The 27,714-nt window shown below is 41.8% G+C and overlaps 1 protein-coding gene across 1 annotated transcript in view; it reads left to right on the forward strand.

Annotated features, from left to right (window-relative positions):
* Positions 1 to 27,714, forward strand: part of SOBP (sine oculis binding protein homolog) — a 140,511-nt gene that overhangs the window by 32,534 nt on the left and 80,263 nt on the right. The window contains exon 4 of the mRNA XM_054722094.1: positions 9,371 to 9,522. Coding sequence (XP_054578069.1) covers positions 9,371 to 9,522 — 152 coding nt within the window. The remainder of the gene's footprint in view (positions 1 to 9,370; positions 9,523 to 27,714) is intronic.

Genomic DNA, 27,714 nt, shown 5'->3' on the forward strand with positions numbered 1-27,714 from the left:
TGTGGTAGGCACTGAACACACAAAGGTGAATGGTCATGGAGCATGCTCTCATGTTGCTTACTGACGCTTCTAGATGTGGAACAAGATTACAGTCTTTGCAAATTCTGATATACCCTCCTGGAGTAACATTTATGATCCTGTCATGTCCTGCTGAGAAATATTCCGGAGCTCTGTATTACCCGTGGAACAAAGATGAGCTCCTCCTGCCCCATAGCAGAATGCCATTCAAGCGACTCCTTGTTCAGGCCCCCCTGTCCCCAGTCTAATCTCCTACTTTTGCCTTCTCACAATTTTGGTAAACTGCATGACTTCAGGAATCCTCCCCATCCCTGAGCCTGTCTGCCACTCCTTGGCTCCTGCTGTTCCTTCTCTTGAACTTTCTCCCCCTCCAATTCTTCAGGACCTAACTTTGTGGGCTCTCACAGGTTTCTGAACCTCTCTTTTCTGTCACACACTTCCCTATCTGTTCTCTCTCTCTCTGTTTCCTATCTGTTCTCCTAGCCATGTCCTATTCAAGTCAGCATTCTTTTTTTAAAATTTAATAAATCTTTATTGTTCAGATTATTACAGTTGTTCCTCTTTTTCCCCCCCATAGCTCCCCTCCACCTGGTTCCCATCCAACCCTCTTCCCTTACCTCCCCCCCCCACTGTCCTCATCCATAGGTGTACGATTTTTGTCCAGTCTCTTCCCGCACCCCCCACACCTCTTTACCCCTGAGAGTTGTCAGTCCACTCCCTTTCTATGACCCTGATTCTATTATATTCACCAGTTTATTCTGTACATCAGATTTTTAATTCACTTGATTTTTAGATTCACTTGTTGATAGATATGTATTTGTTGTTCATAATTTTTATCTTTACCTTTTTCTTCTTCCTCTTCTTAGAGAATACCTTTCAGCATTTCATATAATACTGGTTTGGTGTTGATGAACTCCTTTCGCTTTTTCTTATCTGTGAAGCTCTTTAGCTGACCTTCAATTCTGAATGTCAGCTTGGCTGGGTAGAGTACCTTTGGTTGTAGGTTCTTGCTATTCATCTCTTTGACTATTTCTTGCCACTCCCATCTGGCCTGCATAGTTTCTGTTGAGAAATCAGCTGATAATCGTATGGGTGCTCCCTTGTAGGTAATTAACTGTTTTTCTCTTGCTGCTTTTAATATTCTCTCTTTGTCTTTTGCTCTTGGCATTTTAATTATGATGTGTCTTGGTGTGGTCCTCTTTGGATTCCTTTTATTTAGGGTTCTGTGCGCTTCCTGAACTTGTAAGTCTATTTCTTTCACCAGGTGGGAGAAGTTTTCAGTCATTATTTCTTCAAATAGGTTTTCAGAATCTTGCTCTCTCTTCTTCTGGCACCGCCATAATTCTGATGTTGGTACGTTTGAAGTTGTCCCAGAGGCTTCTTACACTATCTTCAAATTTTTGGATTCTTTTTTTCTTTTAGCTTTTCCAGTTGAGTGATTTTTGCTTCTTTGTATTTCAAATCTTTGACTTGATTCTTGCGTTCCTCTAGTCTGCTGTGGGGTGTCTGCATAATATTTTTTATTTCAGTCAGTGTATGTTTAATTTCTAGTTGGTCCTTTTCCATATCCTCGAGGGTCTTGCTAAATTTATCGGCCTTTTCTAGGAAATTCTTGAAAAACCTTATAACCATGGTTTTGAACTCTATCTCCACTTGTTTGTTTTCCTCCATTTCTTTGGTTTTTGATCTGTTTCTTTGTCTCTGCATTTTCGTTGCTTCCCTGAGTTGGTAGGGTAGCTTTGTGTGCTAATTGTCCTATATGGGCCAGTGGCTTGGCCTCCCCAGTTACCTGAGGTGGATACTCTTGGTGCACCCCTTTGTGGACTGTGTGTACAGCCTTGTTGTAGTAAAGTCTTGATTGTTGTTGGTATTAGTAGGAGGAGTTGACCTCCAGGCCAATTGGCTGTGAGGATCAGCTCTCTCTACGCCGGGAGACAGCCTTATTTGACTAGACTTGCAAAATTGTAAAAGCCTCTGTGCTCAGCTTGGATGGGTCAGAGTCTCAGGGTGGAGTCTACAGCCTTGGCTTCCCGTCAGCCCCACCCTATGAGGTTCCTGGGTCTCAGTGTCCCTCGGTACTAGCTGCAAGCACCTCTGAGAGAAAGGTGCCCTGGAGTTTCACCCGCTGCCAAACAGTCTAGTCTCTCCCCCAATGAATCTGGATTCTCAGATTCTCGCCTGGAACTGGGGTTCAGTGCAGTCGGAACTGGGGTTCAGCGCAGTCCGGAGCTTTTGTCTCCTTCCCACTAGGGCAATTCAGTGGCACAGTCAACAGTCCGTCCTCTGTGCGCATTCACATGCGCGCCTCCGGAGCTCTGCCTTTCACTGCTCCCCTGAGTTTCCGCCTTACAGCCCAGATTCCCCCTGTATGAGCCTGGGTCCCCAGGGTCTCGCCCGGAACTGGGGTTCAGTGCAGTTGGAGCTGGGGTTCAGTGCAGTTGGAGCTTTTATCTCCTTCCCGCTAGAGAACGCCAGCCAGGCACTCAGCTGCCCCGTCCTCTCTGGCTCTGTCCTCTCCGCACGCGCATGCCTGCCCGTGTCTCTGTACCTCAGGCTTTTACAGCTCCTCTGATTTTCCTTGTGGTTTTCTCTTTCCTTCTAGTTGTAGGATTTCCAGTCAGCCAGCTTTCCTGTGGTTCTGGATGATGCCCGTTTTGTCTTTTAGTTGTATTTTTGAAATTGTTGTGCGAGGCTGCAGTTTAGGTGTTTAACTATGCCGCCATCTTGGTTTCTCCCTCAAGTCAGCATTCTTGACCAGTTTCCTAGTGCAGGGACCTGCATGCAAATGTTTAGTTCATTCTGCAGTCACATCTTTTACATATACATCTATATCTATTTATATATCTATATATCTATATATATCATACATATATAAATAATTAAAAATTGCTAGAAAGATTTCATTAGGAAATTGAAAATTAAGAATTTTATCATTTTTCTGTCATTTTGTTTAATATGTGCTTATTTCTGTAACTTACTGGAACTAATTTTAGTTCATGTATAAAGATTTAGATTTTATTTTCGTGTTAAATACTACTCTAGTTAGAGGGGTGCAGACTATTTAAATGTTTGAAATCACATCAAATAATTCCATTTCCAAAAGAAAAGTAGGGATAATTTTAGGTACTACAAAGAATCATAGTTGTATGAACTGTTATCATTTAATAGCATCTATCCTTTTAACTAACAACAAGTGCAATAAAATTTTATTAATTTGGACTCTATTATTTGGCAATTTTGATAGTTAAGGTGGCAGACATTTTCAGTTGTTGCTATGATACTTTTTAAAAGAGCAAACTTCTCAGGCACTTAGAAAGATCCACCCATGTGTGGATAGTTGATGTAATAATTACAAAGAATTCCCATCTATTAATTACAGAATATTTGGCAGTACTGTGATATATTTGGCAACACCTTGTCAACTATTAATTCAAGTTAAGAAATTTTTTGAAAGAATAGCTGTAAGTGAAGCTTTTAATAAATCTTTATCCTTAAATAGTTTGAGTTAGTGAAATTTAAGCAATTACTGGGTGGTTCTTTGTATTCAAAGATAGTGGTTCTAAAGATGCCATCCATGGGAGGGAATGTAATTGAAGTGACTGGTGCCTGGTCATCTGGGCCTGTCCAATTACATACAGCTGACACCTACCCTCTTATGGGACTAATTGCCAGTAGTCTAAGGAAGGCTCATTTACACATAGAATGTTCCTACTTTCTCTCATTTGATCCTCACCACAGCTAGGGTGAGCATTACTATCCCCTTAGTGACTTGCCCAGGTCACACAACTGGGAGGGGCAGTTTAATACTTTACTTATGGCCTCTGTCTCTATGTCTCTGCACTCCACCACACTGTCTTTCAAATATTAATAGTGACTCAGGTTTGCAAAGCAGTGTTTATCTGTGACCTCACTTGCTTAAAAAAGTTACCCCCTTGAGACTGTAGTAAGTGGATCTGCCTGTTGCTTTTCTTTCCTAGTGATCCCTAGCTATATGCCATTTATTCCACCTCCTTCAACTTCTACTGTGGTTTATATTCACATCTAAAAGGTTCTGTGAAAATATTTAACATTGTGCCACAGTATGATTGCACTGTATTTTTTCTGTCCACTCTTCCCTCAGCTTGTTATACCTGTGGTCCAGGGAGAGACATAGCAAAGTAATGACCAAAGGCGTCTTGTGCCCTAGTCTCTTCCATCTCTGCCTTCCATGTTTCTCATTAGAAGCCGATACTCAGCCCTTCTTCCCATTCTCTGTGAAAGCCTTCAGAAAGAATAACTCATGTTAAAGCATAAATGATTGCTGAAAAATGTATATTAAACCTTCTTGCTTTCAGGGAATTTGTGTTTTAAATGGGATATAAGAAATATTTAGTCAAATAAAGTCTTCTCTAATGGTAGAATTTAATTTTAGTGAGCAGTTGAGGGGTAATTTTTGAAGCGGAGATATTCTTATTGGGATCTTTGAAATTACCAATGTAAGTGATTACTCACTTGACCCACATGGAAAGTCAGTCTTATCCATGTCCTACTGTTGGTCCCCCTCCTTACAAAAGGGAAAGCTGGGAAGACTATTGCTTGCCTGTGGGTAGAATGACTGCATCCTGCGATCCAGGTATTCTTGGTTCTTTCTCATCATTGAATGCTTAAGTGGAACTTGCTGGTGAACGTGCAGATAGAATGTTTGCAGCAAATTCAAGCCCCATAGTCATAAAGGCTTGCACTGCAGGCCTTTACCGTTTTTTTTTTTTTTTTAAGTCAGTCGACAAATATTGATTGAGTAACATTTCAGCTGTCTTCTCAAAGACATTTTGACCCTTTTGGTTCCATATTCTTTGTCTGTTAGTGTGTCCTGCAACAGTGTCCTGTGTAAGTAGCAGAACCTGTGACAGCTTTCTGTAGAAGGAAGTCTGTGTGGATGGTGTGCAGCCTCCCATGCTTAGAAAGGCTGTGTGCTTTAAGGTGTAGTGGTCAAGACCTTGGGCTTGGCGGCAGATGGCCTGGTCTTCATCTAGGCTTTGGTATGTACTGGCTGTGTTATCTGGAGCAAATTACTTAACTTCTAAACCTCACTTTCCCCGTCTGCACAGTGGGGATAATGTTAGTACCTGCCTGGAGGTGGTGGTTGTGATTAAGATTAAATGATGGATTTAAAGAATTTCACACTGTGCCTGGCACCTACTAAATACTGAATAAGGCTAGCTATGATTATTTTATTTTTGGCTCAGTGGTTCAAATTTTCTCTGGGTATCCTTAAATGTTCTCGTTTAGAACACAGGAAATTGTACAGAAGCATCTATAGGATTCCGTGGAAACTTTTAAATTGGACTTCCTTAGAGCTTTTGGAATTGAATTATTCCAAAAAAGGGCTGAAAAGAAAGCACACTAGTTTTAACCCTAGTTTCTTGCCTGCCTTCCAGACCACGTCTTCATTTTGTTCTTAAGTATAGCTGCTCCAACACATAGTTTGACCGAGTGCCACCTGTGCCATAGCTCTAGTTCATGGTAGGGAGAACTCACAGGAGTCACTTCAGACTAACTTGTAACTTGCTTCAAATATGATTCAAGTCTTGAAATGAGTATCTGCACATGTACATTCTAGGAATTATTGGAGGAGAGAAACATCACTAGCAAATATTTTCAGATTACCCCCTCAGTCTTGGATTCCCATGAAAACTACAAAGGGATGATAAATCTACAGCTTAATCACTTGGGGTCCATTAAGGTCTTCCTGATTGTCTTAGGGCTCTGTCAGGTAAACTAATATGCAAATTCATAGCCAATTCAAATGCCGCGAGAATGCCACTGGCCAATGGCCATCCTTGTTTTTAATAGTCACCAAATAGTGCAATTTCTCAAACAACTTCAGCAAGGCATTCCAGAAATGCTTGACATCATACTTCTCTGCACTGTGATAAACAAACACAATTTTGATTTCATCTCAGAGTAATTAATCTGAACTTCTCCTTCTGGGATGTAAAATAGAATAATTTCTATAGTTCTTTGAACATTACATCGGAAAGAAAATGCCCTAAACATTTTGCTTAATTAAATCCTGAAGAGGTGGTACAAACTTCATGATTAATTGAAACATGCATATTTTGACTGATGCATATTTATGTGACATTATCGTATGAAAATTTTTATCATGTTATACAAACTATTCAATTTGGGAATGTGATTTAATACTATAAATATTTTGCATTTGTTGTTGCATTGTTCATTATGAAAAATACATAGGCTAATGGCAGTAAGGAAAAATATGTTACATGAATCTTCTTTGAGGTAATCTCAAAATCTCACAGACCTTGAGCTTAAATATAAGACAGCGCATCGGGTTTTCCCTAGTTTGAAGAAATATGTTTTAAATAAAGAAATTTGAAGCAGATCAAGTTAGAAAAGCTGAAGTGCTGCGGCCTTCTATTTTGCCAACATAAAGCATGTACATAAGTTCCAGGTTTCAGCACTAAAGAAAATCTCACTTTTCTAGGGGTGCAGTCATACTGCTTAAGGTGGGACTCCATCTCATGTCTGGTGGCAGAATCTTGAGCTATGCTTTAGCTGACAAAATTAATGTATATAATCACAGATCTTTCTTAGTTTCCTAAATATACTATTAATAAAAATGACTCTATAAGACTAGAATACCTAAGACATGTAAAAATGTTTTCTTGAACTTGTGGAATAATCCACTTATCAGACTCTTCTCTGGAACATTAGCTATTGATAACAGTTTGATGACAGAAAAAGAGAAATCTCATGGAAGTTTTCCAGAGTGTTTGCCTTTATGAAGCGGAGTTTTATGAAAAACGGATGGGAATACTGAATTATTTAACAAGACAGATGCTAACCATTTCCAATTTCCAGATACACAATTTTTTTTGTTTCATATTCCCGTGTTGTTACTTCATAGTACAAATGATTTATAAAAATAATCTGCTTTAAAATTCTACTTTTTGTCCATTTGTTAGGTCTATTGTTTGTAAGAAAGTATCCTTGCCTTCCTTAAAAAATGACAAATGGTCTGACTGGTGTTAATGGATGAAGCGTGAGGAAGACCCACCAGCAGCCTTTTTGTTCCAAATGTCATTCCTCTGGGCAGGCCAGTCGCAGGCCGAGCACCGTCCCTGCTGCAGCTTTGTGCTCTGTTCTCTGTCATCTCAGTTTTAGATAATTTAAATGGAAGAAACAATGAGGGGAACCTAATGTATGTCCTAAAGTTCCTCCTTGGATGCTGAGGCCAAATAATTTCTCGCATAAAGTATTTTTCCTTACAGATTTCACCAGAATCAAGTTTATTGCCGCTGGATCATTTGTGAGAGTCCTGCTATATCATCTTCTTTTTCAGGAATTTAAGATTATAAAGCAGCTAATCGCTTGGGAAAATCAGAAACTATTAGTGCTAGCAAGTTTAGTAATGATAGATGATTATTTAAAAGGTATAACATTTCTAATCTAATTAAAAACCCCTCTGTACTGTAAGGTAAATTATAGAGTTTTGTTAATTCTTCATACATGTACAATGTCTATAGACAGATGCCATATTAGAGATGATATAAAACACAAAGCTTTCTTTGAATAGAACAAATTATTAAATACAGTAATTGTATGATATTTGAACTCAGGTTGACTCCATTTAAAGAAACTTACGTTATAAAAAATGTTTGATTAACATCAAAGGTCATTGTTGTACTGTCTCATTTATTATTAATTATAATAAATCACAATATGTAATTGTAAAATAAAATGGTGATTAAAATGACAATATTCCATTAAAGTAAATAAAATGCTGCACATGGTTCTGAGTGGTGATCCTCAGGGAAAAAAGCCGTATCACCGCACTTCAAATTAGTTTGCTTCTAATTTTGCAGGCTGATGACCGCACTGCCTCAAACCAAATCTTTCCCCTGGAAATGGAATGATTGCATGACAGGTTCTATGAACCATGAATATGTCAACAGCTCATGGACCAGGCCTTGCTTAGCAATTAGTCTTTGGGGGATTTTACTCAGAATCAGACAACACTATAGCAGAGCTTGTTGGGGATTTTGTGATTACCATTCATGTCTGGAGCATGAGTCTGGGTTAATAAAATAAAAAAAAAATCCATAAAGGAGGAAGAGATGTGGCTAATAGTGGCAACCAGTCAGACACACTTTGTCATTTGGGAGGACCAAGGAAACTCGAGATATAGCCAGAGCACATAGGAGATATAGCAAGGCAATATCTGAGACCTGTACTTAAGGTCTATGTTTAGTCACCCACCAAAGTTTCCCAGACTTCAGTCATTTGAATATCACCATCCCATGTTTGTCTTAACATCTCGCTACCTGCACTGTAATTACTATTACATTTCATTTACTGGCTCACGTTAAAAGTCTTTATTTGTTTTAAGCAGTAGTATTTGCGATGTCATGGACTTGTACTACTTAAATTTGTTTTCTTTTCTTACAAAGGAAAAGAAATACAGCATTTTAAGTATTGAAAATATTTGCATACCACCTAACATCATTCTGAGCATCCCCATGACGTGGGCAACAGGTCCTCCTGGAGCTGTGAGGACCACCCGTCTGGCCAAGAGTGATCTGGGCAGCCGTGTGACCTCAGGGCTCATGGCTGACACCCCATGACTATTCCTCCATCCAGGGACCATGAATCACACACGTCTCATGGAGAAGAATTTCAATCAGGCCTGTGCCTGTCTGGGACCCCATGTGGGAAGGCTGCATCACAGGAGACCACCGAGTGAGCCGGGCCACTGCCTTTCTATCAGCAGAATCCGGCCACTCACATCTCTCTGTTGTTGACTAACCATATCATTTGGGAATCATTGTATTGCAAAAGTAAATAACACTCCATATGTAACATGTGATAGGGAACATGCCAAGATCGGTCCTGGCTCCTGACTGTCAAGGTTCACATTAGGACATCACATATGTGGGTGTGGTGTCCTCCCCCATATGCAGATCCTGTAGGCTGTCAGCTGCACCTTTGAAGATATGGGCCATTCTACAAGCTTCATTAGTACTGAGCCTGGTATAACCAGGCAGAATAAGCATTTTTACCAGGCTAAGCAGCCCTGGGAACTCTTCATGGCTCTGTAGTCATGCTCTGGTTTTTAAGTAAGTGATGTTTTTGGAAACTTAAAAGCCAACAGAAAAAAAAAAAAAAAGGAAAAAGAAAAAAAAAGCACTGAGTCCCCCCCGACGAGCTGGCTGTCCTCCTAGGTCAGAGCATGGTGAGGTGCGGAGGTTGAAATCAGACCTCGGGGAGCTCTTTCAGGTTCAGGGTGTGACTTGAGTTTGAAGGGATGTTTGCTTCTGATATGAACATTTTTCTTATACTTTTGTTATAGAAGATGATGTGTCAAATGTACAAATAATGTGTGCCTGGTGCCAGAAGGTGGGGATCAAGCGCTATTCCCTGAGTATGGGAAGTGAGGTGAAAAGCTTCTGCAGCGAGAAGTGCTTTGCCGCCTGCCGTCGAGCCTACTTCAAGAGAAACAAGGTAAGAGCACGTAGAGAGGCGGCCCCGCAGGCCTCCCCCGTCCACGTGCGCATGTGCCTCTTAGCCTCTAGCTGGAAACACTGCGCACCTTTTATGCTTTCTGTTTTATTTTATTTTATTTTTCTGTTCTCTTTCTCTGTCATACTTAACCTTTTGGAATAAGGGATCCCCTTCTAATGTATATAATAACCTGTTCTTCAGTTTCTCTGGCCTTGGCGTTTGAATTCTGAGAGGGTGAATGAATCTGATGAGGACACGGTGATCGCAGCTGGTGCCCTAAGTGGACAGGGACTCCTCAGCAGTAGGACACGCAGACTAGGATCTGGCAAGATAAGGGGTAGAGATTCCTGGGGAGCTAGCCACAGGCCATGCATGGCCAGGTAGCTTTTAGTGCACTCAGTTTACTGGCTCCCAATGGGACTATTGCTCTGGCTCTTTCCAAAATCCGACCCACAAATTCTAATCAAGAAACACGTCAAGTCTCTCTTGACACCTTAATATTAAAGTTGATGGATATTGAGAAGAGGTGAAAGAATGAATACATGAACCAGCATTACTCACATAGCCAAGCATTGAGAGGCATGGTGGGCGAACACAGGAACGGCCATAGTCATAGTTTTGTGTGTTGTGGTGTTTTTTTTTTTTTGCTTTTTTTGTTTTGTTTCGTTTGTTTGTTTTAAGACATCTCAGATTTGAAAATGTCCTTTTAAAGAATAGTATTAGCCACCACTGATGGGAAATGGAATGCATGATGGTTTTACAATCCCCCACATACATATACACACACAGCTAATTCCTTAATCTTTAAAGAACTTCTATAGCATTTTGCCACCAATTACTGAAGTAAATTGCTAGTTCTTGATTATTTCCATTGATCTGTAAAGCTTCCTTAATTCATAAAACTGTCCACACTTTGCTGAGCATTTCCATTTCCATAATGCAAGAAAGAGCAAAACCTGTCCTTTCTTGAAGCAAATAATAATTATTTTTAAGTCTGATATTTGCAATCCTGAAATGCTCATCTCGGGCTCATTGCATTACAAGGAGCACTGTTGCAGCAAATTATCTCCTGCAAATTTGGGTCACATCATTCTGCCAAAAAACATAACGCTGAAAGAATTAGGCTGCAGAATTCAGTAGGGTGGAATTTAGTAGCAGTCTCTAAGAATTAGGCTCATAATCTTCACCGGAACAGGAAGGAAACTGCGATTCTTTTGGGACAGTCACCAGTCAAGTTCACTTTCCCTTGGGTGTTAGGGGGGCAGTGAAGCTTCAGAAGAGGGTGGTTAGAGCAATGCATGAAGACATGGTTTGCTTTAATATACGGGGATTCGATGATCTCTGAGACCCTGGGCCCCCCCCCTTTTGAATGCTGAACACTGGGGTAACAATCACAGGAATGGCCCCAGCGCTTTAGTCTTCAAAGCCCTACTTACCACAACAAAATACTTTGCATTCCACCCTAGAAGATGGCTAGAGAACAGGTTTTCTTTTTGTCTTTCTATGATTCTGAAAGGTTATGGGTCTGAATCCTGATAGACTGCCTGTAGTGAATAAAATCCAGCAAGATGAATTTGTTACAATCCTGGCGATACTTCTTATACTTTGCAAAGTTGGTTTCACTTTAGTAAGCCTTTGAAGGAAGGCACCTGACCCAATTGGAAAACAACCTAGAATAATCTACCTATATCTATATATCTACATATATAATTATATATATAGATTCTACATATATCTAAATATAGCTATATAAAATACCATATATAATAATACCATATATAAATTTACATCACTGTAAGTCATATGTAATATTACATCATTATAAAGTTTAAGGTCAAACTTCCATAGCATACGGTTTTGGAAACTGGGTAACTGGGACCAAGATAAGAATTAGCATGTGGAATACTTCTCAGTCAGCTGCAGGGTTATTGGGGAAGGTCTTTGCATAGCCTGCAAAACCTGGGCGTCACAGTGGCTTGAAGTTTGCCGGCTGATCCCAGCAGCCCATTAGTGTACATACTATGCCTGTCTTCTCTGCAATCTTCATGCTTATTTATGTATCAAAAGCTCTGCCACACTATATACGTTCTCGTTTTTCAAATAGAGAAATAAACTGGTCACATCACTTGCTGGGTTCTTTTTTTTTTAATTTTAAGAGTGTTATCTCTGTAACAATATCCTATTGTATTACAATAAACATGTACAGCTGCTGCATTTCTGTGAACTGATAGGATTTTGTGGTCATTTCATTTAGGGCTTGGGTTTCTTAATGGATTGTATTAGATACCAGTCTCCATCCTGCCATTTCTAAGAACTGCTGTAATCAGCCCCAGGGTGTTCCCCACTGAAGACAATAGCAAATAGCTACTTCTCTTGTATCATTTAACAAAGTCTTTGGTCCTCATTATTAAAATTGCGGACTTTCTTAATCTTAGAAAAAGGGCAAAAATTCTCCCATTCCTTCATAAAAGATTTTCTGGCTAAATTCTACACTTTTAAATATTGAGAAGTGGATGGAAAACAGAGTGAGTAATGTGTGTGCAGAACAGAATTTTGCCTTAGGTATGATGCAGATTTAAAAAAAAAACAACCATGTAAAATTAACTATGCTGTAAATTATGCTTTATAATGACAGCCCGCTTTTAGTGGATAGCATGCTGGGATCTAAAAATGGTCTCTAAGTTGAACCCAAATTGCATGCATAACTTCACAAAGGAAAATCCTTGTGAAAAAGGTAGCTAATTAGGAGCAGTATTCAGCTGACCTCTGTTTTGTGTCTGTGCAACACCTGCATTTGTGAATGTAAATTGGACAGCTGTGCCCGTGTTTCCCCTGCTATCCTCTTCTCAGATGCTTGGGATAGAAGCAGGGGCTGATTTTCTTCTAAAAACAAGGACAAAAATAACCCAACTCTCAAAATGAAGGCCCCCCTGAAAATTGACTCTTTAAATTTACCACTTGCTTCTCGAACCTTCTTTCTCTTTGATGGAGTAGTTCAAGAATGTCACATCCCTTCTCATACAAACCCTGGCACTGTGAAGTAAGGTGGGATGGATTGAAATCAACGTAACTCTTTATGGCATGCAGCTGATATTTTTAAACCAAATTAATTTTATATGCAGAGTTGTTTGGATTGCTACAAGAATGTAGGCTGCCTTCAGAATGCTTCTCCTAGGAGAGGACTGTGACTCACAGCTGTATTCATTTCATGAACCCAACTACTAGCTTATACACTTCAGGATGTCAGCTCTAAGACGTGTACAGTGTTAATTAATAATTGTATTTTGTGGAGTCCTTATCCCCAACAGGCTCACTTGCTGCCTCAAAAGTTTTTGAAACAGTGGCTATGAAAAATACGTTTGTAGTCTGTGGGCATTGGCTGAACAATGGGATGTCAGTCTCATTACTAGATGCACTAGAGACTTGTCATGGAACTAATAGCTCACGCTTTTCGCAGCCCCCTTTTGAGCCACAAGTAGAGAAGGAATTGAGAACATTTCTAGCTTAGTGATTCACTGAGGAGCTGGCAAGTTGCAGGGACTCCTTGGTGGTTTTGCAGGAGATGCTGAAGTGTTTGGTCCAACTAATGCCAGTTTTATTTCTACCATAACACACACTTATAACTATTCTTTACTAAGGGAGTAATGTCTTGTAACCATTATCCCTTGAAGAGCGAGGGTAACAAACACGACTACAAATAGTAATCATTTCTAAATATCCTGTGTTTGTGTTTTTCCTTCTGCATGGGAAATATCCTGTTGTTTAAATCAAGCAGGAAATCAAAACTCAAGACAGATGGTTCGTGCAGGCAATGTCAAGGATGATTGTTTTCTGTCCTTGTTCAGATCTCAAGTCTATAGCATTCTATTTTTTAAAATATGTTTTTATTGATTTCAGAGGGAGAGAGAGAGAGAAACATCATTGATGAGAGAGAATCATTGATTGGCTGCCTCCTGCACACCTCACATCGAATCCCAGGTATGTGCCCTTGGCTGGAATTGAACCTGGGACCCTTCAGTCTGCAGGCCAACGCTCTATCCACTGAGCCAAACCAGCTAGGGCTATAGCATTCTTTATGGATTAGGGGCATTGATACTTCAGTCATAAACAAAAATTCCTATGAGCACTAAAATTTTGCTTCCTTCTTCTAGTTTTTATATAATGTGAGACAAGAATACATAGAAATATTTCTTCAATATCATAATGTTGCTGTTCCCCCAACAAACAGTAGTGGGAAGAAACCTATGCGGATAAGAGATAAGGATAAGGATGAATCTTACTAATAAAAGCCTAGGTGGTCCTCACGCCATCACAAGATGGCTGCACGCCCAGTGGAGGCGGGGTTCCCGCGGCCCCATGTGCGTGACATGGGGGTGGGGCCCCGGCGGCCGCTCCGCACGTCTTCTGCCAGGGTTCCTGTGTCTTCCCCCCCCGTTCCTGTGCGCACTGGGCTCCCACACTGTGAGAGGGCACAGGCCAGGCTGGGGGGAAACTACGCCCCCCCCCCCCCGCCCCGAATGCACAAATTTCATGCACCGGGCCTCTAGATAAAAAATAAAAAGATTATATAAACAAACAACATTTGCAGATGATGTCATTAAGATCTCCTAACAATCATGATAATACTATCCAGTGAGGGAAATATTGTATAAGCAGCATTTCTTTTACTTTCAAACTATATCCCTGGATACACAGCGATCTCTTCTTAGAAGAGATCTCTTTTGGAAGAATCTGTCGCTAGTTAACATGTATCATCATATTAGTTGGAGTTACATTTTATTTAGACTGTTGGGTTTTTTTTTTGTTAAACTTGAATATATCCTGGGAAAGATTCTCAGGTTGAGACTTAATTATAGAACCTAGTAGTGCCGAAGAAATTGTAACAATTGCCCTGTTAATCTAGTGATTAACCTGTCCACTTTTTTCCCTTTAAACACCTGCAAGATTTAATTTGCAAAAAGGCTATCAGTCATGATGGTTTGGGGAATGACATTTAGAAATTACTTGTAACTAATGTCCCCTGACTGCCTGAAGCTCAGGCCGCAGACTCGCTTCTGCCAGTTGCTTGCAAATATTCTTGATTGACAAGTAAATGTGCCCACGGAGCACCGGAGTTCTTCCCCTGGATTCACCTTGTTTTTATGGGTCACCAAGGAGGCTGTCGGGTCTGTCTTTCTGCAGGGCGATTGCTTTGGTTCTGCAGTGACCTTTGGAACTGTGCCTGCATCTAGGGTGGCCTCTGCCTCCCAGGCTTAAGCCTGCAGGCCAGTGGCTGAGTTCCCTGTTGGTCACAACCAACAGGGAAGCTCTGGGGAGAGAACAACAAACCCAGGGGTTTTCTCATTCCCTGGTGTTTTGGAATGTGGAATGGAATACGATGAGCTCCTGAAAGTAAGAACCTATGGAAAAAGCAAGAGCAGAGGAAGGGAAAGGTGCTAGCCCTTTGAAGCACATTTAGGCTGGGGGTAGAGCAGGAGAATTCTGGCCGGTGCAGTAAAATGTAGGTCAGGTTAAGGTGATGCCGAGGCTCTTGAAGAAAGCCCGAAAGAGTGCCCGGCCAAGTGGGACACCATGCCCTAGGAAGTCATCAGAAGCTCCGGGGGAGACACATGTGATGGTCTTGCTTACAGAACACTTGACCACTGCTTGGGAAATAGTGGTCGAAGGGATACCGGGAACAAACACAGCGGGGGCAAGGGGGTATATTGAAAGAAAATAGCGACGACACCTGGTTTTTAATGGGCTACATTTTGGGAGGTTGTGAGGGAAATAGACATAATTCTAATCAATTTCCCAGAATGGATGTCAACTTCTGAACAATAATAGACATTTTAGATTAAATATGAAGATACGATAAAAATCCAAAAAGCGTCAAGTCCCAATCTTTGTTCAGTGCTTCCTCCTCCTCTCCCCGCCAAATGAATAGGAGGAAGAGGGGGATTTTTAATAGATCTGAATTCAGTCCCCTGGAGATCAATACACAGGGCTATTGACATATATACTTGAATGTTAATTTTCAGACACAATCTCTGGCCATCCTTCTGGCGATAGCTAATGCTCTACACTTAAATCAAGTTTTTCTCATCCGAACTGCCAGTAATTATCCAATCCATCTCAAAGGCACGCTCCCTTTTAACATTAACCACAGTGTCAGATTGCATCAGCTACATTGTGTTCTGGTGACTGCGGCTGCAGAGTGATGAATGTGTGCGCTTTGAGCTCCTGGTCCGGTTGCCTGGTAGGACAGTGGGCAGCTCAGTGCAGCAAATGATCGGGAAGGGATCTAGTTATTTGGGACATGCATTCTCCTTATCGATCTAGTCACTTGCATTGCCAGCTTTCTCACCCTGCTGTTAACAGTGTTCAGGTTTATCTGAAGAATAAGCACTTAAAGAATTATCTAATGGGCCATTTTAACGCACTTCTCCCAGCATACGCTGTCTAAGCACAGAGTTACTCTTTGTGCCTGACTGTAAAAGGACCGAGATATTATAATGCTAAAGTAAAGACCAGAGGAAGGAGACGTTTATAAGAGGTCTTAGTGCACTGTCCAGAGAAACCGTGAGAGAATGATTGTGCATTTTCCTAGGGTTGTAGTTATACTCTGTTAATTCAAATGTTTTGTTAAAAAATGTTAACTGTCTTAAGTAATTGCATGCATAAGACAGGCCAGGTGGTTTGTCGTGAGATATTTTAAGGTAGTAGTTTGAGTCCAGAATTTCTGTCATACACTTGCAATATCTGATCTCAAACCCTAATACTCTCAAGAGTGGCATATGCAGGAGATGCACATGGTAGGCACACCCGTGGTTATTTTTATTTCTCCCCCACCTCGGTACCCGTGGATGGCTTTTGCTCACATAAGCGGAAGTGGGAACTGGGCAAGCCACCTGTAAGTCTGTGTTGCTTGGGCCCCTTGCCCTTTGTGTGTGTTATCGAAGACTAGGATGGAATAAAGAAGATCTTGTTGCGGATGGCCGCTTAATTTCTGTCCCAACAGTTCAGACAGAGAATGGCAAATTCCCTGTGTTACAATCCACTCTTCCCACGGCCGTGCACACGGTGGAATCTAATGTCTACTGACAGACTGCCTTTGGAGATTACAAACATCAGTCTGTTGCATTCTCTGTAAACACAGGCTGTGGGCACTACTATAAGCACTAGAAGGCAGATCAATGGTTTAATGAATCTATAAAAAGATGCTTGAACTCGGCTGCAATTTACGGAGCACTCCAGTTAAATGAAGCTCCTGTAGTCTTTAACAAAGATAGAGATAATCAATGGCTGGGGAGGGAAGCCAGTGTCCAGTCACAACAACCTCCCAGAATTTGTGTTGTCATCTCACTGCTCACAGAGGTTAGGCCGACTCAGGCTGCGATGTTTGAGCTGCATTTTGCCCAGAGATGACATAATCATAGTAGCGTTGCTTCTGTGAGGAATATTTTTAAAAGCAATGAAATACTATTTGAATAATATTTCTTTAAAGCAACAAGATTAAGTTTAGGAATTAAATTTATTCTAACATGTAGTGTCTTTGTCAGGCATCCCCATGATGAAAAGTAAATAAGGGAATAAAATTCATTCATGATTAAGTCTTCAAAATGTCAAATTGCTTCATGTTGGAGAGCCCTGATTAATCCTTCCTGGTAAAATATTCCTCATTAGTTTGCTATGGCTAAGAGTTAACCACTCCTATTATAAATTCAGACATTAATGTATTTTCTGCTTAATTCGTCTTCTAATAGAGGAAAATATAGTTGGAAGATATTAATTTTTTACTTCCAAATGTGCTTTGGAAACATTATACTGATTTATGAGAGATATTGGAGACATGTAGGAGAATTGCTTCATAAATATGTTGAAATGTATTTGAAAGTATTTAACCACTTTTGATTGTCGAAAAACTACTGCCCTGACTTTGAAATGATCGCGCCCCCCCCCCCCCCCCCCAGAGTTAGAATTAATAACATAAACCAAAGATTTTTATATCTAATTTTGGTCATATGAACTTTCTTAGTGTTTCACTTCTTGATTAGCTAATTAACATTAAGAGCTGGATCCAACTCCAGTAAGTGTGTGTGGGAGGTTCAGTGGGTAATAGGAATTTTGAAGTCTGATAACTGTTTATCAGCTTCACGGGCCTTTTGCCAAACATTTCGTGACAAAGTGGTGACTTATCTTGTAATCTGTTTTGATACAATGACTTTGTATTTTAAGATATGCCGAGCAGTTCTATGATTGCACAACCAACTCTGTTATAAGAATCTTTGAAGGCCCTGGCACTTTCTGTGATCATCAGTAGGATTATATGTTTCCTTAGTTGGAGCAATTTAAGTTATTGGTGTCAAAGGACTTAGGGAGACAGAGACCCCCGGGGTAGGTGAGATAAAGCTGGGCAAATAGTTGAAGACCAGGGGATTTGCCCAACAGGAGGCAAGTTCCTCTGTGATGATTTTTTGTTTGTTTTTAGCCAAGATTAAAAAACAACCTTGTTATTTATTTATCCACTTATTATTATCGTTATTATTATTATTTTTGTTAATCCTCACCCAAGGATAGAGAGAGAGAAAGAGAGAGAGAAACATCAATGTAAGAGAGACACATCGATTGGTTGCCTCCTGCACGCGCCCCGACCAGGGCCAGGGATTGAGCCTGCAACCCAGGTATGTACCCTTGACCGGAATCAAACCCAGGACCCATCAGTTCATGGGCCCATGCTCTATCCACTAGCCAAATTGGCTAGGGCCATCCATTTATTATTTGGAAAATAAAATAAAAAGACATATTGAATGCCTATATCATGTGCTATGCACTGTTTTAGGTTTGGTGGATTATTATTAAATAAGAAAAAAGTCCCTGCCTTAAAGGGACTTACATTCTATTCTCTACGGGAGATAGTAATTTATAAGTTATAAATATGTAAATGCATATCACAACTTCAGGTAGTGATAACTGCTGTGGGAAAAAGGAGGGTGGAGGGACGGATAGTGATAAGATGCTGTTACATCTGGTGGTCACAGAGGTTATCTTTGAGGGTGACATGTAGGTAGGGACAAACAGCTAGTCATTTGAAGAGCTTACAGCAGAGTTTCAGAGAGGAGCGGAGCAAGTAAGAAGCAGAGGTCCTTAGGCAGGAATAGGCTCGACACTTTTGTCAAGGAAGTCAGGCTGCAGTGGAACGATCAAGGTCGTCAGGGGCTTGGTCACATAGGCCAGAGAGGTAATAGTTTGAATTTTATTCCAAAATGTGAGGGCAGCTATTGGGAAGTGTGACATATCTGATTTTCATTGTTGATGGGATCTCTGTTAAGAAAGTAATACATTTAAAATTTAAGATCCTGGATGCAAAGGGGATTTGGAGAGCAACAAAGGCAACAGCATTCTCATTAAAATTGAGTGTGTCTGGCAATAGAAAACTAAAAATATAATATTCACTGAATTATTCACTAGTGGTTATGAAACGTTTCCCAGTAGCAAAAGTGTGTTGAACCAATTTAGTTAGTTTTTTTCCTAAAGTGTTGGAGAAAATGAACCAAGGATGGACATGGTAGGCTAAATGCTGACACAGTGATTTTACTTCTCTACAGTGGACAGAGCTTACCTCCAACATAGTGGGAGGTTAAGGCCTCAGAAGGCAAGCTCGGCACAGAAATCTAGTCTTTAGCATCCACAGGTCTTCTCAAGCCCTACCCCTAGACGTGGTGTGATGATAAAGAGATGGTATTTTGAAGCGAACATCTTTGGGTAAAGGAATTATTCTGAAGTTTATTTTATTCTAAGAGTAGACTTAATTTGTTGATTACTTATAAGATGTATCAGGAATTTTTATGCAACTTACAGAAGATTCAGCTCAAAATGGTTTAAATATTTAAGGCATCTTTTCTTTGATGGAACTGTGAAGTTCTAAGTTAGGGTATACTTTAGGTGGGTTGATCCTGCAGTGTAGTGGTCTTAGCACGGTCTCATGTCTTCCCATTTCTATATTCTTCTGCAGAGAGTGTTGGCTAGCTTCCAAGGCAAGCCCCTCAGAGATCATGGGATGACTACTGCAGCGATCAGGGCTGTATGCTTCTTTATTCACATCCAATAGAAGATAGAGTGACTAGCAATCCATGCAGGAATCTTGAAATGTCCACTCTCTGTCTATACTTTGGTCACATACTCATGCTTGAACTGGAGATTATGACAAGAGCAATGGATTTTTAAAATTAGTTAAGCCAGTTAGGGTTTTCCTCTGATGTTGGGGTTGGATTCATTTTCCTCTAAAGCCTGCATGGGGAAGGGAAGTCACCAGAATGAAAATCTGGAAACTGTTAAGAGAGGAAGGGGTCAGAATGATAGCGGATGGCAGGTGCTAGCAAATGCCCACTGGAGAGAAGGAGAGGTGATCTCCTGAGGTTATCCCATGAAGCTGAATTCTTTACCCAATGAACATGTCACGCCCATCTACTCTTGTCATATGGAGGAAGGAATCTGGAATCCAAGTGTGGACTGAAAGATAAAAAATGTGGTCACCATTCATCATGGGGCACTTAGATGAGCGACTTCTTCCAGCCAGGACCAGAGGCTTTGCAAACCTGATTAGAATGTTGGCCTTAGTACCCAGACCAAAGTGCTGACTTTTTCTATATTTTTTGTGCTCTATAGAACATGAGATTGCTCAGAACTAAGATGAAGGGATTGTGGTTAGCTATTAGATGTGCTCATTTATGAAGAGGAACAATGGTGCAGTTAAAACAGCAAGCCCAGTAAATACAGGGTGGGCACAAGTAGGATTACAGTTACTTGTATGAAAAGTAATAAAATATTAATAAATAATAATATAAGAATAAGCTCTGTGTTTCACATACTCACAACTGCAAACCTACTTTTGCCCTACCCCGTAGTTTCATCAGTGTAAGTGGCCTGGGAGGTGTTGGCCAAGGACCATATTGAATGTAGGGAGGCAGATGCCTGGGATGGGATGCGTGATGGGACGACGCAGCTGTTAACCATCAAGAGTCAGCCTGCCCACCCACACATTTAAGCTACTTCCTCTGTGGCTGGAAACTGTGTGTGCTAAACAGAAGGGAAAGGGGAGTGTTCAAGCAAATTGTGATTTAGTCTGAGGCTGAATGCATTAAGTGCAGATGGCCCATGGAGCAGAGACCCTGAAGGCTGCAACTTTCACAGTTATTGACTTCAACACATATTTGTTGAACAGCCATTGTGTGCCAGGCCCTGTGCTAGTCGTATTGGATTTCATTCCAGATTTTCATTCAACAAAAACCTGTTTCCTACCCTCATGAAGCTTATAGTCCAGTGGGAGACATTTATTCAAATAATAACACAGATGTGAAATTGCCACGGTGACCAGTGCTATGGTGGCGTGGGCACAGTGCCAAGAGAGGCCCTGGCAGGGAGATTTGAATAGTCAGCAGATCTGGAAGGTTCCCTAAGGAAGTAGTACTTGGACTGAAATAATAAGGATGAAGAGATGTTAAGTAGGTAAGGAGGGGAGGAAAGAGCTTTTGGGCTGAGGACACGGCAGCATGATGTTGACTTCTGGCCCCGATTTGCCACTTCTTTGCTAATTTCACATAGTCTGTGAAAGGAATTGAAGGAATTGAACATTACCTACAATGTGAAGGAATTGAACATTACCTACAAACAAGAAAACAAACAAACATTCCCTGGAACGATAAATCCCATTTATCTATTTGTTTGTGTAGTCATTCATCTGTTCATTCATTGGGGATTCACTGGCTTCTGCCTTCCCTGACTTCACTCAGCCATAGTTAGCATATTATTATTAATTTATTTCAGGGGTTATATTGACAACTTGTAACTCCTGAAGGCAGAAGCATTTTATAAAGAAATAAAAATAATAAAAATAATGATAACTATAAGAGCCCAAGTATTTTTAAGGATCAAATGTATCAGAAAAGCAACAGTGGCAACAGAGAAAAAAGATTGGGTGAAAATGCACTGATGTGAGAGAGGGGATAATGTAATTACTGTCTGGCCAATCTGGTTGGATGGTTGAAAATAAATGGGGTAAGTTACTTTTTGATGGGAAGAGCCACAGAAAGGGCAGATCCCTCGTTCTACCTCCTGCCAGGTGTGGGGAGAGATGTGGTTTTGTTACAGAGAGAAAGAACCATAGAGCAATGTGAACATTAATGCGAGGGCACACAGGAAGTGGGGTGATGATACATTCCAGGAGAGAGGACTGCTTATTGACACTCAGGTCCCCAGACTAGACGACGGTGATAAAATGGAAACAGAACAGCATGTCTGCTGGCACAGTAACACGGGACGATTCTCACGGCACAGCAGTGTGGCACGCAGGAAGGAGTCCTCCTGCGTTTCTTTGTATTCTTTGTTTCAGCTTCGTATCTCATTGAGTGCCTAGGATCATGATGACAGCTCCGTAGAAATGTAGGGAGAAGTAAATAGGCAGGTTATTCAGATTTTATCATCCGGGGTCTCCCCTGGGTGATGTGGAGGTGTGTGCCTCAAATGAAAGGCATCTGCATCGCTCTTTATGATGCCAAAGGGAAGAGCTGACCCTTCCCGAGGCTCACCAGACCTGCACCTGCCTCAGATGGCTGAGTGGGGACCGCGGGGCAGTTCAGCTGGAGGCAGCAGACCCTCTCCAGTTCCAGTAACTTCTGAAAAACCTCATCGAGTGACGGTTGTTTCCAAAAGAGGCTGATTTTAAAACTGTGATGAAAATGGCTAACAGCAGGCTGAAGGTTAAAGTAAAAAACTTAAAAACCATAAAATCTGCCTGGAGGCTATTTAAGCAAACTGTTTTAGAGGCACAGATGGTTCATATACCTCTGAGCCAAAAACAAAAAAGTAAAAAGGGGACAGTAAAGCTGGCGCGATTAAGCAGACAAATATGAAAGTTTTATTAGTACTAAAAAGGCATCCTTTAGAAAAATGAAAAATCTATCTCCGGAAAGTTGGAAGACCTGTTAAGAGCCAGTGGGAAATGGAGAGGTCAAACAGATGACATCTTAAAGCGCAATCAAAGGTAGTGAAAAATTACAATGTGCCTACGTCCAGTGGAGAGATGTGCCCTGAGGAGATCTAAAAGTGTCAGACATCAAATAATTATAAAGACTTAAATGTTTAATAATAGGGAATTATTCAATAAACTGTGGCACTTTTTACTGTGAGATACTGTGTATTCATGTAAATATGGCCTTGTAAAAATATTTAATGATGTATAAGCATATACATATTTATGTGTTATATACATATCTATGTAAAACGAACTAAATGTCTGCTCCTGTCTTAATGTAATCCATTCCAAAGATTTTAGCACTCATATTAGGAAAGTATAACTCATCAAGATAAAATGCTTGGTCAGAAGTAACATGACAATATGTGTTTGTAACTAAATATTTGACCATATTCATAATTACTTCTGGTGAATAAATACATATGGATGAATATATAGAAATTACTATTTAGAATAAATATGTAGACTAAATATATAGAGATGGCATTGTTGGATCAATGTATCCTATATAATAAAAGTCTAATATGCAAATCAACTGAGCAGTGGAACTGCCGGTTGGCGGGTGGCAGGGCTGGTGAGCGGGTGGCGCTGGGACAGCTAAAGCAGGTGCCAGCAGGCAGAGGGAGTGGACAGCGATGCGGGGGGGGGGGGGGGGGTGGTGACCAGCAGTGGCGGGGCGATGGGGGGTGGGGCTGGCCATTTGCCGGCTGGTGCCAGCCCCCAGTCACCTCCAGTAGAGGGAGGCCACGGGTAGTGGTGGGGCGGTGATGGGGGGCAGGGCCAGCCGGCGCTGTCCCCCAATTGGACCGCCAGTCACCTCCTGCAGAGAGAGGCCACCAGTGGTGGTGGCAATTGGCCCTCTGGTTGCCTACCGCAGAGGGAGGCCAGACTGTGGCTTAGGCCTGCTCCCCAGGGGAGCCATCAGTCAGTTGGACATCCCCCAAGGGCTCCTGGACTGTGAGAGGGTGCAGGCCGAGCTGAAGGACCCTCCTCCCCCAGTGCACGAATTTTTGTGCACCGGACCTCTATTATACAATATTTTAAAGTTTTTGTTATGAATGTCAAATTCTCATTCAGAAATTTTATCAATTTACTTTTTGGAGAAAAAGAAAGAAAGAAAGCAATGCAAGAAGAAGATGCAGTATGTGGACAGTGGGTGTGGCTTCCCTGCCTTGTATTGTTGATGTAGAACAGCTTTTGTAGGGATTTTGATGCAACTTAAATGGTGATTCGAGTCTCTGAGGAAAATCAGCTTGGAGCAAATTTGAGGAGCTTAAGTGCCATAAATCAGAAGGTCCAAAGCATAGGGAGGAAATAAAGCATGGGATTGCTGGTAGTGTTATTAAACATTGTAAGCAGCCCTGAGAACTGGGAAATCTGTGGGGTTGGAGGGCCCCCAGCCTCCTCCAGGGGTACCGCTGAGTGCTCCTGCATGCGATCTCCACACGTTCCTGTGCCCGCCGGGGCATGCACATGCCCACACACAGACAGCCACTGGGGTTTCCACTGGTGAGCTGCCATTATAATGTGGAGAAAAGTCAGACTCTGGAGAATAACAGAACAGTTTGCAGGGCTGCCATTTAAGAAGCCTTCTCTGAGGATAGAAAAACTGTACTTGTGTCTTGAGTTAGCATTCAATATAAACCTGTATAAAAGTGACCAAATACAGCCATGCAGAAGGTAAGGTAAGTTGTCTGGCTTTTCAGAAACCCAAATTATTCACTTAGAGTTTGGCCGACTCCCTCCAAAAGGACCCTTGAGGAAAATAAATAACCAAGGCAAAGAATAAAGCCTTGCGTGGGATTAAGAAGCTGGGTAAGGAGGGGATGCCATTCCTCAGAGCACAGGTGAATTAACAGATACCATCCCAGGGATTTATATTAGGAATAGTGACACTTAATGTACTGGTTGCTTACTTGGAAGGAGATGACAGGAAGGAGAGGGGAGTTTGCTACTTTCTCTAAGTTGCTTTCATTTAAAAAACCACAGAGGATTACCTCTCCCTCCCATCCCCCCAGAAACAAACCCTGCTCTACAAATATATAAATGTAAAGAGGTAACTCGACATTAGATGCAGTTTCATTCACTGAGCTGTCAGCTAGCTCACAGGAACAGAAAGTTCCGCCCTCACACTTCCTGATACAGGCTGCCTCTCAGCATCCCCAGAGAGGGAGCTTGGTCCAGAGTGAAGGGGGCTCAGCTGTGTTTCTTGACTAAAGTAAAAAAAAAAAAAAAAAAAAGTTTTGAAGGGTTTGCATTAAAGAAAGTTTTAAAAAGTGGGCAAAAGTACATCAACCAATGATCATCAGGCTTTGTCCCATCTTCATAGGAAATGTGTAGTTCATCCTTCTTTAACCTGATTTTTACAAAAGGCTAACGCTGAACTTTAGGAGAATTGACATAGAGGATTAAATATATTTTCATTAGACTCCAGCCTACACAAATATGGGATACAAGAGCCTGAGAAGGTATACTGCTCGTTGAAGACAAAAGATCTAATAATAAAACAAAAGAGTTGGGGGAGATAAATGGAATGAAAGTGTACTCTGCCTACTTAACCTTTGTAGTTGGCCACCTTGGAGAAAGACTGGGTCAAACTCGTGGCAGATGGTTTAATGCCTCGTGCATATATCAGTCCACCGAGGTGGCCCTGGAAATGCAAGCAGGTTGTCGGTGATCGTGTGTAGCAGTTGTGAGTGCTCCCGCTCTTGCAGGAAGGTATTCAGGTGCCATGCTTCAGGGTTCGAGCGGAGCGTTTCTGGTGGGGAAAGCATTTCCCCTTTGTGTGGCGGCACGGCGGATGAGGCGTGCTCGGGGAGGGGTGGCTTAGACCATGGTGGGTGGATGGAAGGGAGAAGGTGGAGTCACACCCCAAGCGCACGGTTTAGTTTCACGACTTCTTACTTCTGGATGAAGTGGTGCCATAGAGAGTCCATCAAGTATGAGGAATTTGTGAATCAGATGTGAAGGTAGCAGACACGATTGCTGTAAATCTAATGGAAGGTCGAACCGGATATTCAAGTCAATACTGATTTTAAAAAAGCAGCAGCCCCAATCTCATGGCCTGGTGGCACCGCCTTGTACCAATGATACCTTTTCCCATGTTCTTTGCCCTAAATTGTTGAATAAGTAGAAAAAAAGATATTGGCCTCCCAATTCCAGAGCATTAAACTTGACTTAAAGAGTGAATTAAAAACACATAAACCCGGAGAATTATGAGGAGGCACACACCCAAGCCCTCTACCAGGCACGGAGCTCATAGAAAATACTTGTATTTATTGAGACTTAAATCAAGACAACCAGAATTAAATAGAAAGTCGGGAAGAGTTGGGTGAGATTTAGGGCACCGTGATGTATTAAATGTGAGGAGAGAAGAAAATTAAAGTGCACAAAAGTAAACAGAGGTAGAGCTTCAGTTAACATTTCCATTCCCCCACAAGCAGAACTCCCCTCCTCAATCAAGCCCTTTTGCTCACTTCCTTTACATTTCTAATGCAGCCATTTAGCACTTAATAAATATCAGTTACATTTAATTCTCCAGGACCATGTAATTGAGCTCTGGCCAAGGAGGTTTGCGACATCCCCAGGGCCTACATATTTGGCTACGGACTTGTTCAGCGTTGGTAATGGTGATATGGACCTCAATTGCTTTCTCCCTATGTATATAGGGACATAGGGTGACACATTGAATAAAACCTATGTCAAAGTAATTATTTCAGTTTGCCCCCATCACCTGTGCTCTCTGGGGACACCCAGGGGTGACTGCCATGTTGTGCTAAACCAGCTGTGCCTGGGAGGAGAGGTGGAGAGATGGGCCTCATTCACTCCTGGCAGCCCAGTACCCCTGGGGCCCTCTTGTCCACACCTGGAAGGCTGAGCTTGCTCCTAGTAGGAGCAGGAAAGAGGTTGGTTTCTTCCATCTTGATTTGGGGTCCTGAGGCTAAAATAAGTCTGCCTGTCACTCAGCCCCTCGCCAGGGGCTGCTGTTAGCAGGGCCAGGGCCAGTTGGTTTAGGCCAAGGTGCCGGAATAGGTTGGGGGAGTAAAAGGCTGGAGGAGAGCACGGTGATGCGTATTTGGGTGCAGATCCAAGTCTGTGCAGCTAGTGGAGGAACCAGCCACTCAGTTAATCCTCACAGGCCGGGACCTATCTCAGGGCTGAATGCCACGGCACACAGAAATCTGAGACGTGGTTTATGCTCTGAAGAATGTCTGCCTGAGTGTGCGAGTTCTCTGCTTGTGTGGAAATTGACCTCATGCTGCACATTTACTCACTTATTTATTCAGCATCCACTGCATGCTGGGCATTGTTCTGTGGCCGGGGATGCAAAGATAAATAAGGGAGGCCTCGAAGGCTCTCACAGTTGAATAAGGGAGGCCAACAAGTAAACAAATGATGCAGCGTGAGGCGTGCTGGAGATGTGGATAAGAAGAACTGGGGGCGGCAGTGGGACCTCCCCATCCCAGGGGCCAGGCTCTGTGCCTGAGTGAGCACCTGCTAGGCCGGAGACCAAAATACAACTTCAGGAAATGGGATGGAGAGGAAAAACGCTAGGGACAGGGAGGCAGAACAAAGGATCTGAGTCAGGAGGGAGAGCTCGACATCACATATTAAAAAGCAAGTGTATAATCCTATTGTAATTCCCACATTATATCTTCCCATTTAAAAATATCACAAGCTTTACAGGAATACTTAAAACCATATGACATGCCTCAAACATTGATTTTTGGACATCCTTTTGTCTTCGGGTTGTAGCTGAAGAAGCCTACCAGAGGTAGAGGGGGCAGAGAAGCAGAGAATAATCAGATGGGGCTCGCGGCAGACATGTGAGGAGATGAATGCTTGTCTATATGCTTTCTGGACTGTTCAAGCTGAAAGTGCTTTTAGAAAGATGTTTTCCTTTTACGAATGAGAGAACCGTGGCCCTGAGAAGAGAAGTGACTTGCAGGGGTGGCACAGTGAGTGAGGAGCTATGACGCGTGTGGTCTCTGACGTCAACAAGGGGAGAATTGTAATGGCAGTTGCCCAAAGGGCAAGAGAAACGGCTCTCCTTTAGATTAGGTAATATTTACTGAGTGCACCTGTAAACTCTATAGAAGGGCGCATTGTGCCATTTTTTAACCTGAGCCCATAGTAAGAAATACATTTTGCTTTGTAATTTAGTTCTCGTTCTCTCTCTC

Source organism: Eptesicus fuscus, chromosome 10 (assembly GCF_027574615.1).
Source record: "Eptesicus fuscus isolate TK198812 chromosome 10, DD_ASM_mEF_20220401, whole genome shotgun sequence".
In the NCBI taxonomy this organism is placed as follows: Eukaryota; Metazoa; Chordata; class Mammalia; order Chiroptera; family Vespertilionidae; genus Eptesicus; species Eptesicus fuscus.